General features: G+C 44.9%; 2 protein-coding genes across 5 annotated transcripts in view; one reads left to right on the top strand and one right to left on the bottom strand.

Annotated features, from left to right (window-relative positions):
- Nucleotides 1-18,796, top strand: part of LOC134225949 (protein eva-1) — a 586,714-nt gene that overhangs the window by 446,510 nt on the left and 121,408 nt on the right. The gene's annotated exons all lie outside the window — the stretch shown is intronic.
- LOC134219207 (uncharacterized) lies at nucleotides 1,665-7,795 on the bottom strand. The gene is made up of 2 exons (XM_062697902.1): nucleotides 7,559-7,795; nucleotides 1,665-2,292 (listed from the first exon to the last, which is right to left on the bottom strand). Exon 2 carries the CDS (start codon nucleotides 2,289-2,291, stop codon nucleotides 1,665-1,667), a length of 627 nt encoding a protein of 208 aa, XP_062553886.1. The 5' UTR covers nucleotide 2,292; nucleotides 7,559-7,795.

The following is an 18,796-nucleotide window of genomic DNA, read 5'->3' as shown; positions in this document are numbered from 1 at the left end:
CCGATCTCGAAGAGCAAGAGATAATTAAAGTAGAGGAGAGAATATTTATGTCAATGTGGAATTGAACTAGATGTTCTCAATCTATCTCGGACCGAAAATGAACATGCAGATAGGGGTTTCAAACAAAAATGCTACATGGAAATATTTGATTCATTGCTTATGACTAACATGGTTTGGATTTCATATTTATAATTCACAGTTATGGATTTTGCTACTGAACTTTATACGACATCGTGACTGCTGAACGTAGTGCTGATCCATATCGACATGAGGTACATACACTTTCTCGCATAGTTGGAATCTGCTGGATACTTCGTTTCGAGGTGCCTCCAGCGCTGGTACTCGTTGGACTTGAACTCTTCTGCATTGCTTATTTTTGTTGATGATGATGCTTCTTCAGTGCCGTGCCGACTGCACAGCGGTGTTTGCTTCTTCTGCTTTTGATGATTTCTTCGATGTTCTCAGTGATGTGTGGGGCTTCTTCTTGGTTGTTGGTTTGTATCGGTAGGGTTTTCAATCGAGCACGTTCACTAGTGGTTTGGTACATCAATAGATGGTTTGCCTTGCTTTCTTCCTTCCTTCTACGTTCGAACTCCGTCATGTGATTGGTGATGAGATTTGGTGATAGTTCCCTCGAAAATGATTGGATGTAGTTGACCGAATATAGATTACTGAAACTGGAACAACTTACCTACCCAGGCAAGAACTGTGCTTGTGGGTTTCTCCGTAGAGTTGGGGCCTGGGTGGCAGTGTTCGTCGTGCTTGCGTTCCTTTGTGGTCGGATGACCACACTTCGTGACTTAGTGCCTTGGTTGGATGATCGACAAGATGAGCTGGCCAAGCCCAGTGCCAACCAGTTGACCGCGGCAATGGAGGGATTTCCATGGCTTCCTCCAGATAGAGTGATGATAGCGAGCGCTGTGGTGCTACCGATGAACAAATGTGGTTATAACGTGACTTAAACCTTACGATGACCTTTTGGCCAACGTCGACGCCTTGTGCGCCGAGACCTTTACCAAATTAAATGACGATACAAACGTGCAAACCCAATCCAAAGAATCTTCTACCGACTTGATTGCCCTTACGACGACTTGACTGCTGATGTTGAATACTTAAGAGGTGCCGTAGCACCAGTGTGCACTCAGCGAGTGACTTATGCTTGGTTTGATTCTTCTTCGTTGTCCCGGATGGGAAGCGGACAGACCTTCGAAATTCCTCGATCGAAACATCCGTCTTTTGTTCGGACTGTGACGACGCGAATATTGCCGTCCGACCCTTGGAACGTTTTGACGACCCTGCCCAAGTGCCACTGCAGTGGTGGCGCATTTTCATCCTTGAGTAGGACCATCGTGCCAACACGAATGTTATCTCGCTGTTTGGTCCACTTAGTGCGGTTGTGCAGATCTGATAGATACTGTGTGGACCACCTGCTCCAAACTTGCTGCAGAACTAGCTGTGCGTTCTGCCACATGGATAATCGATTGGTGGGAATATTTTGCAAATCTGGCTCCGGGATGGCGGTTAGTGACCGTTGAACCAGAAAATGCCCTGGAGTAAGGGCTTCGTAATCGTTGGGATCACTGCTTAGTGGAGTCATCGGGCGCGAGTTGAGAACTGCCTCGATCTGCGCCAAGGCCGTCAACATCTCATCTATTTTCAGTACTCTAGTACCAAGAACCTTCTTGAAGTGTGCCTTGAAGGATTTGACTTAAGCCTCCAAAGTTGGGCGTGCAAAGTGGGATGAACCGAAACTCAATTCCGTCAGAACTAGTATCCTTCACAAGTGTGTCTTGGAAGCTTTGGTCATGGAACAGTCGGTGTAACTCTGTCAGTTCACGTTTTGCGCCGACGAACGTAGTTGCGTTGTCGCACATTATCAGCTGCGGCTTACCTCGACGAGCAGTGAACCTTTTCAGCGCAGCCAGAAAGGCTTGCGTGGTGAGGTCCATCACCAACTCCATGTGAATGGCCTTGACGACCAAGCATACGAAAATCGCTACGTAGCACTTCACCGGACTTGCTCTACGATTGGGATAGCTCACGAAGAATGGACCACAGTAATCCAGTCCTACGTTCATGAACGGTGGAGCCGGGGTGACTCTTGCCGATGGGAGATCGGCCATCAATTGATCCCGAACCTTGGGCTTGCTACGAAAGCATGGAATGCAGTCGTGAATCACTTTCCTCGCCAAACTGTGGATGTGTACCGGCCAGAATTTTCCTCGCACGGCCGAGATCAGTAGTTGTTGGCCAGCGTGAAAGAGCTTATAGTGATAATGTCTAACGACCATTCTAGCGAGCGGATGATTATGATGGAGAATGTAAGGGTGTTTGCGATCGAACGATATTGATGCCTTAGAGAGCCGGCCGCCGACGCGCATCACGCCGTCACATAATTGGGGATTTAAAGACGCGATATTGGACGAATCATGTACTCTTCCGTTTTTGGCTAAATTTGCCAGTTCTTGCGAGAAGCATTCTTCCTGGGACAAGCGAACCAAAGCAACTGTTGCCTGCTCCTGTTCTGCTAATGTCAGGCGTCCAATTCTTCTGAACTGTCTATTGCATTTTTGTGCGTTGTGTCTGAATCGAAGCAGAAGTGCAACGATCCGGACTAGTTCTGTGAACGAGGACCGTTCTCCAAAGATTTTACTTGGTGGAACTGCTTGAGCCGGGAAAGCTGACGTAGGCCGCTCTTCTAGCAGTGTTGGATCTAGTTTTACTTTGGGAGCATCGTCTGTGTGTGGCCAAAACTGTTGATCTTGAGACAGCCATCGTGGACCTTCAAACCAAAGCGTTTGGTACTGAAGGTACGCTGGAGACATTCCCCGGGAAATGAGATCTGCGGGGTTTTCGGTGCCGGAGGTGTTGAATCTCTGACACACGGTTTGCCACAAATATTTGCCAGCGCGAGGGTAATGAAGCCAACCAACACTTGACTATCATCGAATCTGTCCAGAAGAACGCTGTGATATTTGGTTGCACTTGGTTGTACTTCTCATACAGATGACTGAGCAAGAGTGCTGACGAAAGTTCAAGACGTGGAATGCTCATTTTCTTCTTTTTCCGCTGAAGACTTTCCAAAGGTGCAACTCTGGACTTGGAGGTTATTAGACGAACGGTGACGCTACCGTCCGCGGCGGTACATCGAAGGTAGAGGCACGCTCCATAGGCAGCTTCAGATGCATCGCAGAAACCATGTAACTGCACCCCAGTGCAGTCATTGCTGAAGCCACTCCAACGAGGGATCGATAATGATTCCATAGCGATCATGTTCTGCTTGTACTCTTTCCACAAATTCTGAAGTGACTCATCGAGAGGATCATCCCAGCCGCACTTAAGTAACCAAAGACGTTGGATGAAAATTTTTGCTTGGACTATTACTGGGCCAACCAGACCCAATGGATCGAAAAAGCATGCTGCGTCGGAATGAACAGTGCGTTTCGTAATTGTTGAAGAATTTGATCTCCAGTCAGGAAACGTGAAGCAAAAGTTGTCTGACTGCGTATCCCACCGCAGTCCCAAGGTTTTCACAGTCGTGCTAGATGAATCCAGGTCCAGAACGACGCGTTCATCGCGTAGATGCTTGGGCAGTTTAGCAAGTAGCCTTGCTGAGTTCGAATTCCACTTTCTCAAGGTGAAACCTGCCGTGTCAGTCAACTGAATCACTTCCGTCATCAGCTTTCGAGCTTCGTTTACTGTGTTTGCACCTGACAACATGTCGTCGACGTAAAAGTCTTCTTGGACTGTCCGCGAAGCAATCGGATGTGTCAAACTGTTGTCTTCTCCCAACTTCTTCAGACATCTTGTGGCCAGATACGGGGCACTCGCGGTGCCGTACGTGACTGTGAGCAGCTCGAATGTCTTCACTGGTTCCTCTGGTGTGTCTCTCCACAGAATGCGCTGCAGACCTTGATCTTCTTCTTGCACTCGCACCATGCGGTACATTTTTGCAACGTCAGCCGTGACCGCAATACGGTTGAGGTGAAATCGGAGGATTATGGAGATTAGATCATTTTGGACTACTGGTCCCACCATCAAAGCGTCGTTAAGCGATATTCCGCTTGAAGTTTTGCACGACGCGTCAAACACGACTCTCAATTTGGTTGTTGTACTCTCGGGCCGCAACACAGCGTGGTGCGGTATGTAATACACCGGATTCTCAAAGACTTGATCACCATCGACTTCTTTCATGTGGCCCATTAGGATGTATTCTTGGATGAATTCCTTATAGGGCTCCTTCAACTGCTTGTTCCCGCTGAATCGCTTCTCCAAGCCGATGAACCGCTTCATGGCTATGCTGCGGGATTCTCCTAGACGTTCCAACATATGGTCTTTCTTTGGCAGCGTTACTACAAACCTGCCTTCTTGATTGCGTACTGTGGTTCTGGTGAACACTTCTTCGCACGCTGCTTCTTCCACCGAATGTGTGCGATTCACATGACATGCCTCTAATTCCCAAAATCTGGAGATCATTTCTTGTAGATCAGCTGTAGAGCTGACGTAACTGGTGGTCGCAGGTACGATGCTTGGCGCTTTGGGTACTCTTCCGGACACGACCCAACCGAAGACCGTCTCTTGCAGCGTTGGACCGCACTCGAACAATTTTCTTCTCCCGGTCAGCAAAACATCGAAATAAAACTCCGCTCCAATGATCATGTCTATGGGGCCAGGTTCTCCAAACGAGGGATCAGCTAGTGTCACATCGGAAGGAATGTCCCACAGATTCAGTCGAACTGATCTAAGTGGTAAACTTTGTGTGATCTTCGGCAGAATGTGGAATTGTATGCACTCAGCAAATGAAGAGATGGACGAATTTCTTGGTTCTACGTTGGCTTCTACTGATTTCGTTGACATCACACTGCTACTGCCGATTCCTTGCACCTTCAGAACGTTCTTCATTTCGTGGAATTTCAACCCTTTGGAAAAACTACTGGTCATGTAGCAAAACTCCGAACACGAATCAAGGAGAGCTCTAGCCAGAGCGATATTGCCAAAACGGTCAATTACTTTGACGATTGCGGTTGACATCAACACTTGACGAGTTGTTGTGTTAATATCATACGTAGCTTCAGAAGTTTGGAGGGAAATTGCAGGTTGTGGGTAAGTGGTGGGTTGTGAGTAAGTGTCTTTTGAGCGTATCACGGGGTATGACGGTGTGGGTTGTGGTTGTGTGGATGGATGAGTGGAATGTGTTTGTGTCTGGCTTTGTGCTTTGGAACGATCTTGCTGTGACTGTTGCTGGCTCACTGGTGAAGCTAGATCAGGTCGATTACGCGCTCGTGGAACGAAGGGAGCAATACTGGCAGGAACAGATGGCTTCACTGGACGACCGCTGCCTGACGAACTTTCGAAGTGTAACAAAGTATGGTGTTTTCGCCCACAACGGGTACACGAGCCTCTAGAGCATCCTTCTGCGAAGTGACCAACATTCAAACAGTTTCTGCAAAGCCGCTTCCTGTTGATGTCTTCTACACGTTGAGCCACAGTCATGTTTTGGAGTTTAGTGCACTTGAACGGAAGATGGAAAGAGTCTCCGCAAAACAAGCACCGCCGTTGAGATTGGGAAGATGTGTGTGCCGTTGATAACCGATGCCGCTTATTGTCAACATCATGGGTTCTTGAAGGAGCAATTGACTGCAGCACTGCACATTGATCTCGAAGGAACTGCATCAGATCTTCGAACTTGGGGACATCTTTACTATTATGGTGTGTCTCCCAGTGACGGAGGGTTGCTGAATCGAGGCGAGAACAAACCATATACGCTAGTATCGTTGACCAGTTGTTTGTCTGCTCACCAATCTTGCTCAGCATCAGCAAGTTTTTGTCGAACTCACTTATGACATGGTTCAAAGACTCGCAGCTTTCTCTACGCATTGGTTCAACGGCAAACAGTGCGTCCAGATGGGCTTTCACAATGAGTTTTTTATTCTCATATTTCTTCTCCAACAGCTTCCAGGCCACCTCGTAATTGTTTCCTGTCAAGTCCACTGAGCTGAGTTCCTGAAACGCTTCGCCTGTTGTAGCAGAACGCAAGTAGGTAAACTTGTCGACGTCGGCCAGCTGAGGATTGTTGTGGATCAGACTTCGGAAAGTATCGCGGAAGCTGGTCCACTCTTGAATTGTTCCACTGAAACTAGGCAGCTTAATATCCGGAAGCTTAACTCGGGACACAGCCTGTTCTTGCACCCTGTTGTTCTCGTTATCCTGTTTTGGAAATTCTTTCTTCGGACGGAACTGGATGAGGGCAGCCTTGACTTCATAGAACTTCTCCTGAACTGCGTGAAATGACTCTTCAAAACCCTTCTCACGCTTTTCTCGTTCCGCTCGAGTGTTCTCCGACGGTTTTCCTTCAGTTTCCTGCTCTTCGTAGAAGATTTCAATTTTTCGACGCACACTGTAGAACTTCTTCACGGCTTCTTCGAGGGTTTCCAGGCGTACATCAATCTGCGGTTCGTGTTTCCCCTTCTCGAAAGCTTGGCTGAAATGTGCGATTCCGTTGATAATTCCAACCAGCTGCTTCTCTTGCTTTTTCAGCTCTCTGAACTCTTCAACAGTTACCATTTTTCACTTCACTCGCAAATTTACAATACTACTGGATGACGATAACACGTACAAATTTATGGCAATTCACTTTTCACAGTTTAAGTTCAAGTTCAATGTTCGAATCACTTCAGTCACTATACTCATCAGCAGTACTGTAAATTGGCAATCAAGTTCATTGCACAGATTTAGCACTTTACACTCACTGTTGTTCTGCACGATCTCGAAGACTGCTACCGGAAAAGTGTGCACCAACGTTCCGCGCGATTGACCGATTACCAGCAAGTTGACAGCCTGGGATAATTCCAGCAAATTGACAGCGAGCACCAAAAAAAGCAATCAATCAAGCCAAGAGACTATAAACCAAAGGGCAATCCAACTCAATCCAGGTCACAATCCCAGAAGAAAAACGCTCAAAATTGATTTCGATAATTTTATTTCGCTCCACTGTGCTCACTCGTTTACCCACATGCAACCCAACCACATAAGACTAAGCCACACAAACCATGCAACGATACTTCCCTGACGGCAACCGAGATGCATCCATTTACTGCTTCTAGCTGTCCTCATGCAAAATGTCCTCTGCCGTCGACACGTCCCGTGGTCTCCGTTTGATGATTGATTTCTATACCGGGGATATCATCCAACCGCCAAAATGCCGCTTGGTTGGCAGAAGAACAGCAACAGCAACACGATGCCCACAATAGCACTTTGCACAATATATATTCTTTCTATTCTAACTGCGCGGGAAGTCCGATGGCGCTCTGTTGCACTTATGACCAGCAGCGTGGCCGACACTTATGTAAACATTTATTGTTCACCCGAAAGCAGGGCACCCGAATTGGCGAATAAATTCGCTAAGTTCAGAATTCCACCGGTTAAAATTCGGTTCGATGGACCATGTTCTGGCACGGACCTTACGAAGTGGACTGTATGGGGGATTATGTCCGCCCAGACATGGATTCTATTGAGGTCCCTGACCTCGCCTTCGACCTTCTTTCGTTACACGGATTACCCGACACTGTACTTGGAGGTTGTTGTTTAAACTTTATTTCGCGGCGGATCGACACTGAGGAAGACAAGTTGTCTGATTCTGATCTGAAGCTCAACTAATTTATTTCGGTTCTTGTACTGAGGATTATATCCCCCGATTAATCCTATCCGATCTAAGGTGCTCTCGAAGAGCAAGAGATAATTAGCGTAGAGGAGAGAATATTTATGTCAATGTGATCTAATGAGAATTGAACTAGATGTTCTCAATCTATCTCGGACCGAACATGAACACTTTGTTTGGGTCCCATCTCACTGCTCAATCTATGGCAATGAGAAGGCAGACTCGCTGGCAAAGGTGGGCGCACAGGAAGGTGAGGTTATGATAGACAATTCTCGAACAACGAGTTTTTCCCATTGGTCCGTCAGAGTACTCTTCAAAGTTGGCAAAGGAATTGAACACACAATTAACTTGTACGGTGGCTATTTCCCATTGTTCCAAAAGTTTCGAGCGTGGTTCAGAGGTGAGGACTTAAGTCGAGGCTTCATTCGCGTGATGTCGAGACTTATGTCCAATCACTATTCACTAAACGCACATCTGTACAGAATAACCCTTATCGATAGCTACTTAAGTAGGTGCGGAGCTGGTTATGATGACATCGATCACGTAGTTTGGTTCTGCTCGGAAAATTACGCCTCCAGAGAGCGACTATTACCTTGTGGCCCGAGGTAAACAACCCTTCAGGGGTTGTTCTGGGGGATCGTAATGCGGTCTATATGCAGGCCATTTATAGTTTCATTTGTGATTCTAACATCAAAATCTAATTGTTTTTTTTCTTTTGTCAAAGTTTTTTTTTTGTACTGTCACTGTTTCTGTTCCGTAGATCTCCGTTACTCTGGCCATCCAGAAGATGCTGCCAGTCGAACCAATCCTCGAGCACAACGACACACCACATCGTCCCTTACGACAAATGCCTGGATGAGCAGCCGAGGTTTCCTGATTCCGAGTCCTAAGTCCCGTATATCCTTAAACATTGTAAACTAACCTCGAGTCACCACGAGTACGTTGGCTTCAACCCCTCTCTTACTAATTTGAAAATAAAATGACATTGATTGTATATATCACAAAGAAACATGGCTCCATAAAGTGTTATACACGCCTGAGCCTACCAAATAAACGAACTTGGAAAAAAAAAAGTTTGTGCGCACGATCTAATCTAACATTTACTTATTTAGACATGTTAAGTACGGAAAGTTAGGGCTCATTATTGTTGGAGCCGCCAATCTCGTGAATTCCGGGACACGGAGGAATTGCTACCCGTTCCTTCATCAACGGCACATAGGAACCAAAATATGACTAGGTTTGTACTAGACCTATGCGCCGCCGACAAAAATGAGTCGGTGTGCCGTCCTATTAAGGTGATTATACAATCAAGCCATGTGGTGAATTTCAAATTCACCACACGGTTTTCTACTTCTAATATCAAAAGTTCAAATCGAGCGTAATAATTTTCGTACAATGCTGAAATTAAAGTCGATTGTTTAGCATGAGTAAGCAAACCATCTACGGATGTTTCATCCTCGTGGACGTTAGGGTTCTCTCAATCCGTGCTCTTGAAAAATCACTAGAAAAAGCACGTGGTTTCCAAGATGGCCGATTTGTGGCTTTGTTGTATAACCACCTTAAAAACTGACCAATCCGCCGTCTGCAACCCACCATAGATGGTACGCAACACTTTCCTTTCGAAAACTCCCAGTGCGCGTTGGTCCTCCACGAGCATCGTCCAGGTCTCGTGTCCGTAGAGAACTACCGGTCTTATAAGCGTTTTGTAGATAGTCAGTTTGGTACGGCGGCGAACTCTATTCGATCGAAGCGTCTTGCGGAGTCCAAAGTACGTACGATTTCCAGCCACTATGCGTCTCCGAATTTCTCTGCTGGTATCGTTATCGGCGGTCACCAGTGAGCCAAGTACACGAATTCTTCAACCACCTCGATTTCGTCACCACCGGTAGAAACTCGTGATGGGTGGCTCACATTGACCTCTCTTGAGCCTCTTCCTATCATGTACTTCGTCTTCGACGTGTTGATGACTAGTCCAATCCGTTTAGCTTCCCTTTTCAGTCTGATGTAGGCTTCCTCCATCCTGTCAAAGTTACGTGCCATGATATCAATGTCGTCAGCGAAACCAAATAACTGGACGGACTTCGTAAAAATCGTACCATTCGTGTCAATCCCTGCCCTTCGTATTACTCCCTCCAAAGCGATGTTGAATAGCAGACACGAAAGACCATCACCTTGCCGTAACCCTCTATGGGTTTCGAAGGGACTCGAGAATGCCCCTGAAACTCGAACTACGCGCATCACTCGATCCATCGTCGCTTTGATCAACCGTGTTAGTTTATCCGGAAATCCGTTTTCGTGCATTAGATGCCACAGCTGGTCCCGATCGATTGTATCATATGCGGCTTTGAAGTCGATAAATAGATGATGTGTGGGCACGTTGTATTCGCGGCATTTTTGCAATACCTGACGTATGGCGAACACCTGGTCTGTGGTAGAGCGTTCACCCATAAATCCCGCCTGGTACTGCCCCACGAACTCTCTTGCAATTGGTGTTAGTCGACGGCATAAAATTTGGGAGAGTACCTTGTAGGCGGCGTTCAGCAATGTGATTGCGCGGTAGTTGCTACAATCCAGCTTATCGCCCTTTTAGTAGATGGGACACACGACACCTTCAATCCACTCCTGCGGCAGAACCTCATCCTCCCAAACCTTGGTAATCACCCAATGCAGCGCTCTAGCCAGTGCTTCACCACCGTGTTTAAACAGCTCTCCTGGTAGTTGGTCAACTCCAGGGGCTTTGTTGTTTTTCAGCCGGCCGATCTCCTCCTGGATTTCCTGGAGATTCGGAGCCGGAAGTCGCATGTCCTGCGCGCGTGCTCCTAGGTTCATTACCATACCGCCACCGTTATCTGCCATATCGCCATTCAGGTGTTCTTCGTAGTGCTGTCGCCACCTTTGGATCACCTCACGCTCGTTCGTAAGAAGGTTCCCGTTTATGTCCTTACACATATCGGGCTGTGGCACGTGGCCCTTACGTGAACGGTTCAACTTCTCATAGAACTTTCGTGCGTTATTAGCGCGGTACAGTTCCTCCGTCTCTTCATGGTCTCGATCTTCCTGCTGGCGCTTTTTCCTCCGGAATATCGAGTTTTGTCTGTTCCAAGCCCGTTTGTATCGTGCGGTGTTGCAGCAATCTCGCCCATGCTGCATTCTTCTCCTCAACTAACTGCTCACATTCGCCGTCATACCAGTCGTTTCTCTGATCCGGAGCCACCGTGCCTAGTGCAGCGGTTGCGGTGCTTCCAATGGCGGATCGAATATCTCTCCAGCCATCTTCAAGAGATGCTGCGCCTAGCTGCTCTTCGGTTGGGAGTGCCACTTCCAGCTGCTGCGCGTATTCTTGGGCTAGTCTAGCGTCTTGTAGCCGCCCAAGATTAAGCCGCGGCGTCCGACTCCGGCGCGTGTTGATCACCGTCGAGAGTTTTGAGCGCAGACATACTGCGACGAGGTAGTGGTCGGATTCAATATTCGCACTGCTGTAAGTGCGTACTTTCGTGATGTCGGAGAAGAATTTACCGTCGATTAGAACGTGGTCGATTTGGTTTTCCGTTACTTGATTAGGTGATTTCCATGTGGCCTTGTGGATATTCTTACGGGGGAAGAAAGTGCTTCGGACTACCATTCCGCGGGAGGCTGCAAAGTTTATGCATCGTTGGCCGTTGTCGTTCGATACGGTATGCACACTATCCGGTCCGATGACCGGTCTATACATTTCCTCCCTTCCTACCTGAGCGTTCATGTCACCGATGACGATTTTGACGGCCCGCAGTGGGCATCCATCGTATGTCTGCTCCAGCTGCGCATAGAACGCTTCTTTCTCGTCGTCGGATCTCCCTTCGTGTGGGCAGTGCACGTTGATGATGCTATAGTTGAAGAAACGGCCTTTTATCCTCAGCTTGCACATCCTTGCGTTGATTGGCTGCCACCCAATCACGCGTTGGCGCATCTTTCCCAGCACTATGAAGCCGGTTCCCAGCTCGTTGGTGGTGCCACAGCTTTGGTAGAAGGTAGCCGCTCGATGCCCGCTTTTCCACACTTTCTGTCCTGTCCAGCAGATTTCCTGCAGCGCTACGACATCGAAGTTGCGGGGATGTAATTCATCGTAGATTATCCTGTCGCAACCTGCGAAGCCTAGCGACTTGCAGTTCCATGTTCCAAGCTTCCAATCGTGATCCTTTATTCGTCGCCTAGGTCGTTGCCGATTGTATTGAGTCGTATTATCTTCTATGTCGTTCGTAATAGTTGTTTTTAAAGGCGGCTTATTGAGCCTGCGCAAACCTCCTGTCTCGTCGGAGGGCCGTCGTGTCAGGGCTGTTTAGCGTCCACCTAACACCAGGACTTGGGCTTGTGCGCTTTGGGCAGCACACGGTCGCTTTGGCGGAGCCTACTTAGGGATACATGCAGCTTTTTATAGAGGTTTAACAGGGCCCACTGTCAAACCCCACCACATCCTAGGCAAGCGCCACAACTCGCAGATGGCCTGGGGAGGGATCGTCAAGCCCTTGGACATAGTCCCTGCTGCCCAATATTTAATGCAAGAGGTTAATGGGCTTTAATCAAATGGGCATTTTTACTGTGGAGTTCAGTCCCAGCTTTAATGTTAATTGCAAGTCATCATACTGATCGGTATTTTCTGTCATAAAAACATATTTTTAGCCAAGTTCATATGACAACTATCATCTCGTTATTTTAGCGGTTTTTATTTTCAATTCCAATGAAAGCTATAAATCGAAATCATTGGACTAACATAGAGCTAATTCAGAACTGCAATTATTCGGTTGGTTTTAAAACCAAATTCGAAATAGATCAAATGTAAAATCAAATGTATTTTTTTTCCAGAAAAATCTTTCAAAAAATTTGGAAGAACTTCCTGGAGGAGCTTCCGGAGGAATTCCTGGAGGGACTTTCGAACGAATTCCTGGAGGAACTTCCAGAGGAATTCCTGGAGGAACTTCCGAAGGAATTCCTGGAGGAACTTCCGAAGGAATTCCTGGAGGAACTTCCGGAGGAATTCCTGGAGGAACTTCCGAAGGAATTCCTGGAGGAACTTCCGAAGGAATTCCTGGAGGAGCTTCCGGAGGAATTCCTGGAGGAACTTCCGAAGGAATTCCTGGAGGAACTTCCGAAGGAATTCCTGGAGGAACTTCCGAAGGAATTCCTGGAGGAACTTCCGAAGGAATTCCTGGAGGAACTTCCGAAGGAATTCCTGGAGGAACTGCCGAAGGAATTCCTGGAGGAACTTCCGAAGGAATTCCTGGAGGAACTTCCGAAGGAATTCCTGGAGGAACTTCCGAAGGAATTCCTGGAGGAACTTCCGAAGGAATTCCTGGAAGAACTTCCGAAGGAATTCCTGGAAGAACTTCCGACGGAATTCCTCGAGGAACTTCCGAAGGAATTCCTGGAGGAACTTCCGAAGGAATTCCTGGAGGAACTTCCGAAGGAATTCCTGGAGGAACTTCCGAAGGAATTCCTGGAGGAACTTCCGAAGGAATTCCTGGAGGAGCTTCCGAAGGAATTCCTGGAGGAACTTCCGAAGGAATTCCTGGAGGAACTGAAGGAATTCCTGGAGGAACTTCGAAAGGAATTCCTGGAGGAACTTCGAAGGAATTCCTGGAGGAACTTCCGAAGGAATTCAGGAATTCCTCCGGAAGTTCCTCCAGAATTCTCCGGAAGTTCCTCCAGGAATTCCTCGGAAGTTCCTCCGGAATTCCTCCAGGAAGTTCCTCAGGAATTCCTCCGGAAGTTCCTCCAGGAATTCCTCCGGAAGTTCCTCAGAAATTCCTCGGAAGTTCCTCCAGGAATTCCTTCGGAAGTTCCTCCAGGAATTCTTCCGGAAGTTCCTCAGAATTCCTTCGGAAGTTCCTCAGAATTCCTTCGGAAGTTCCTCCAGAATTCCTTCGGAAGTTCCTCGAATTCCTTCGGAAGTTCCTCCAGAATTCCTTCAGGCTCCTCCAGGAATTCCTTCGGAAGTTCCTCAGGAATTCCTTCGGAAGTTCCTCCAGGAATTCCTTCGGAAGTTCCTCAGGAATTCCTTCGGAAGTTCCTCCAGAATTCCTTCGGAAGTTCCTCCAGGAATTCCTTCGGAGTTCCTCCAGGAATTCCTTCGGAAGTTCCTCAGGAATTCCTCCGGAAGTTCCTCAGAATTCCTTCAAGTTCCTCCAGGAATTCCTTCGGAAGTTCCTCCAGGAATTCCTCTGGAAGTTCCTCCAGAATTCGTTCGAAAGTCCTCCAAGAATCCCTCCAGGAAGCTCCTCCAGGAAGTTCTTCCAAATTTTTGAAGATTTTTCTGGAAAAAAAATACATTTGATTTTACATTTGATCTATTTCAATTTGGTTTAAAACCAGCGAATAATTGCAGTTCTGAATTAGCTCTATGCGATTGAATCTGTTCGATAAGGCGGCATTATAAAAATAGAAAGCGACGATAAAAGCCGTTGAGGCTGGGCATGAAAAGTAAAGCTCTGGGAGAAGGAGAAAGAACAGTGTGCCTGACCATGGTAAACGACACTGGGCATGCCGATGAGACAGCCTTGCGGACCGGCCTGGTACAGCTGGAGTTGCGATGCCAACTGACGTGGAATGGAGTTTGGATGAAAGGTACGCCGAAACAGCACCGGTGGAGCGAGATCAACACTGTTTGCGCTGTTTGAAATGACCGACCCAGTGGCAGAGACAGTTGATATGAAAGGAACTGAAAAGTGGCACCCATCACAGTTCCATTGTTGTTTGAACAACAGTGGCCTTGAGGATATCCGAAAATGAGATGCATGAATCAAAAATGATTACAACATTATATCAGAAACAATTGCTACGAAACTTCACGGAGGAATTCCTGGAAGAACTTCGGAGGAATTCCTGGAGGAACTTCCGGAGGAATTCCTGGAGGAACTGCCAGGAGGAATTCCTGGAGTGGTATGTTTTTTGTTTTCAAATCCAAGGACATTGCAATATTCAAGGTCAGAAGCAATACCGTCTTTTTTATTACTTTACCCAGAACTCCTTAATACCTACAAATACACAACGACGTACCTTCAACATATTTCTATTCAACAAAGAAGAATTTTATATTCTGATTGCATATTTTCGTTTGGGTTCTTTGAAATAGTTAATTAATTAGACTCAAGAAAGCTTTCGTATCACAACATGCCTGCTCTAAGCTGCGCTCTATTCAAAAAGGGAAATTTTGGCAGATATGATTCCTGTCACACAAAACTCTAATCAACATTCAATGCTCGTAGCAAGCGCATGCGACTAAGCCATGATTAAAACGTGCATGTTCAGCCAAATTTGATAATATTGCATCAGTTTGAACGCCAGCCGAGTCCAGAATCAACCGTCAAGTATTGTTGTTGTTGCGAAACTCGGATGGCAAATTACGCCGGATTTAGCATTCAAATGTACCCGAATCAATTTGCTAAAGCGTCATCGTTGCTTTGCTTTTAGCGAAATGGAGCGAGGGCCGAAAAAATAGCTGCACCATCAGCCAAAAATTGATGAAACGTGAAATGGATAGACAACAAAAATACTCCCCGGCCACACAAGGGCGTGTTGTCTGGTCCCGCAGAATCACGACTCTCTGTGTCTATCTGTCGAGGGCCACCACCACCGACCGGTCGGAGAAATGGCACACGAGGGATGAAAAAAATACAAATTATCTCCACTTCACTTGTCTTCTGCTGCACGAATAACGCATCCTTCGACGTTGTTCCTGTGCTTTCTAGAGAGGTTCTTGCTGTGTGGCAACCCATTCCATTTCATCGTCATCGCCTTGAGCTCGTACTTGGTGTTTGTTGGATGCAGAGTCGGTTCAGGACTGCTTTCTTAATAAAATGTGCATATAGGATGAAGGAAATAAAAATTAAAAATACTGAGGAAATATAAACATCTTGTCAAAGGAAAACTCAACTAGCCTAAAGGCATTTCAAATATTACTACTGTGCAAATATCAGTAGAGGGCAAAATCAGTAGGTACTTTGGCCAAAACCCACAAACAAAGACACGAAATTCTCTCTCTAGAATACATCTTGGTGCGATCAAACTGGTTCAAAATAATTGCAAATCGCCTTCAACTGTGCAGGTTCTCCGAGTATTCTTTAAAAAAAAAAAATTCTTGGAGTGGTCCAATTGCCTTTCATTAGGTTAAGTTAAATTATCTATGGGTCGATTGTGTTGTGAGGTAGTTTGTCCAATATATTGTTTAATGATTGAGGAAGAACAAAGGACACATTCGAAAACCGGGTACTTTCAATTAGCTAGAACACGCAATGTAATCTATTCCAGCCCTGGTTCTATCATCTATGCATGCAGCGCAGCGCTCTCAGTGAAAAATTCTAATTTCGTATTCATCAAAGTGAAAGCAGCGTGCAGTTTGCTTCGTCGACAGAAGAAGGCTTTTCCCGGATTAGTACGTGTTGGTAAAGAGGATTCCCACTCTGTGCTCATCCACGCAGCGGAGGTTGGAAGAGAAACACTATCAAAAACCGAAGACCCGGTGGATGTACGGGGAATCCATTAGAAACCGTAATAGCTGCTGGAACAATCCCTACATCATCTTGGCGCACAGCAAGCAGTTTTGTTTATTTGACTTGGGAAGTCCAGAACAAGATGACATACTGTCAGAGCACGCGTGAGCCTTGTTTTCTGCTCTTGTACAGTCGTGTGAAGAATTTGAAAAAAAGGAATTGAAGGTCTCGAATGTGTATCATTCGTTATTCCAATCGTTCGTGAATTCTGCGACGTGACCAAATAGTTTCATTTTCCATTTGCCCTTGTTTCCAGCGGAATGAAATTGAAGTAATTGACCTATCATTAATTACACTGGAGTTGAACTTATGCGGTTTCGGTACGAACGCTTTGGGATCTCCGTGTTGTCTACAACGTTTTAAATTCTTTCACACTTTTTTTTCCTTTTTGCCTTTGTTTGTTACATGTTATGAAAGTTACGAGTTTTTTTTGTCACGATTTTTATTTCTCGCATAAAAACCTGGCTTTTATTTAATATTTCAAATATGGTGGAACCGATGAGTAAGCATTATTGTGTGAGGCTCATTGCCGTCCGATTAGCCGCCTTAGTCGTCTAGACTCATTTGCGTGATGTGAAGTGTGGGTTCGACTCCTGTCGTAATATTTAGACAACTTTTCGTAAAGCTTAAAACTCTCCATTCTTTTGGTGTAAATGTCCTGCGTATTGCGAGTGATCGGCTGGTACCTGGTGCTGGGAATTTGGTTTCATCAGTACCCGCTAAGCTGCGGTGGACGACGGAGGTACTTCGTAGCTTAAGTAAAGGAAAGCACCTGTCATGCGAACTGGGGTCGTCGGATCAAACCACACCGAAGGGGTGGTTACCCTCAATACCTTTTCCGAACTAAATCTATCACATGTTGTACATATGCATAATCAAGTTTCAGACATAGTAATTAATTTTCACTCCGGGTGGCTTAATACCCGGCATATAGGCAATTAACTTTGAATGTACTGTAAATGTCCTGTCTGTCCGCCGCACTTTGATTCCACAAACATGCAAATTTACCAATTTAGAGCAATTTTTCCAAGTTTACTTAGGGTGACCACTGGGGTGGCTCAAATTAGTATGGGAAAACTTTGATCATTTTTTTGATGGGCCGCCATCTTATTCGGTTCTATTTGATGCCCTGATGCTCTGGACAAAATTTCAGCCAAATCGGTCAACGTTTGGGCGGTGCTAAACTCGTTGAAAGTTTATATGGAAAAATGTATGCAGAAACATCCAAAAACAGTAAATTCCAGCTAGACTACACAACATACGATGAAGAACTATGATACTCATTCAGATCTTGGAGAATTGAATACAGAATGTTATGCGGAAAACCGCGAGAAAGATTCGAGTTTGCCCGACTAAGTTATTAGCATTTCTCTGCAGTGGGGTTTGAGCAAATTTCGTTTCTTTTACCTTTGAAAAGAAATAAATTCACCCCTTCAACACTCCAGTAAAATGCTAATATCTTTGCGTAATAAATACAATCTTCTCGCGGTTTCAACATAGCATTCTCTTGTAAGGAATGAAATATCATAATTCTTAATCGTAAATTAATGCCGTCCAACTGCAAATCACTGTTTTGGATGTTTCTGCATCCATATACTTTTCAACAGTTACTATGGCTGTTGACCATTAACTTTTGTCAAGCTATCAAGTGCCATAGAACCGAATAAAGAAAACCCATCAAAATTGAAAAAGTGTTTTTGAGCCACCCTAGTGACCCACTAAAAAAGCGTTTTTTTTGTTCTAACTTTTTTGTTACAAATTACTCAGCAAATACCAGTAGCCCACTTTTTGCGCTTTGCAGGCCGCAACTTTTCATGTACTTAGCGTTAACATATATCATGCGGATCAAAAGTTATTTAGGTTTTTCCTTGAAAAAACGTTTTCTTCTAACGCCTGTATCTATGAATGGCGCAAACATTTTTTCAATCTGTTTTCTTGACCTTATTTTCTCTAGGCTTTAAGTTCTATTTTAGGGTATTAAAATCAAAGGATTGAAAATTGCAAATTGAAAATTGAAAATAACCCCATATTAATGCATTGGAAAATTATCGTTTTTGACATTTTCAAGCACTATTTTGCTATTTTTATGTGTTTTGTTTCCTCCATTTCCACATGAATAAGAGGTAACATGACAAATAATAACAATATTTGTGTTATGCCTTTGATATTGTAATAACAAAATATGTTATACCTGGAATATTTTGCATATTAGCTTTTGATATTATATTTTGATATCTCACATTTTATACATAGCCATAATAGTACAGAGAATCAATAACAGAATCAGATATTATTGAATTATTTTCTTCTGCTCGATTATAAGATTTTAAGATTTAAAGATTTAAAGATTTAAAGATTTAAAGATTTAAAGATTTAAAGATTTAAAGATTTAAGATTTTAAGATTTTAAAGATTAAAATTTTAAGATTTTAAGATTTAAAATTTAAGATTTTAAGATTTAAAGATTTAAAGATTTTAAAGATTTAAGATTTAAGATTTAAGATTTAAGATTTAAGATTTAAGATTTAAGATTTAAGATTTAAGATTTAAGATTTAAGATTTAAGATTTAAGATTTAAGATTTAAGATTTAAGATTTAAGATTTAAGATTTAAGATTT

This window comes from Armigeres subalbatus, chromosome 3, assembly GCF_024139115.2.
Source record: "Armigeres subalbatus isolate Guangzhou_Male chromosome 3, GZ_Asu_2, whole genome shotgun sequence".
In the NCBI taxonomy this organism is placed as follows: domain Eukaryota; kingdom Metazoa; phylum Arthropoda; class Insecta; order Diptera; family Culicidae; genus Armigeres; species Armigeres subalbatus.
The sequence above is the reverse complement of the archived record's forward strand: the minus strand, read 5'-3'. Positions and strand labels throughout refer to the sequence as shown.

Coding starts and splice junctions, on each gene's coding strand:
- LOC134219207 (XM_062697902.1), bottom strand. CDS start 2,291: ATGGTCGTTAGACATTATCACTATAAGCTCTTTCACGCTGGCCAACAA.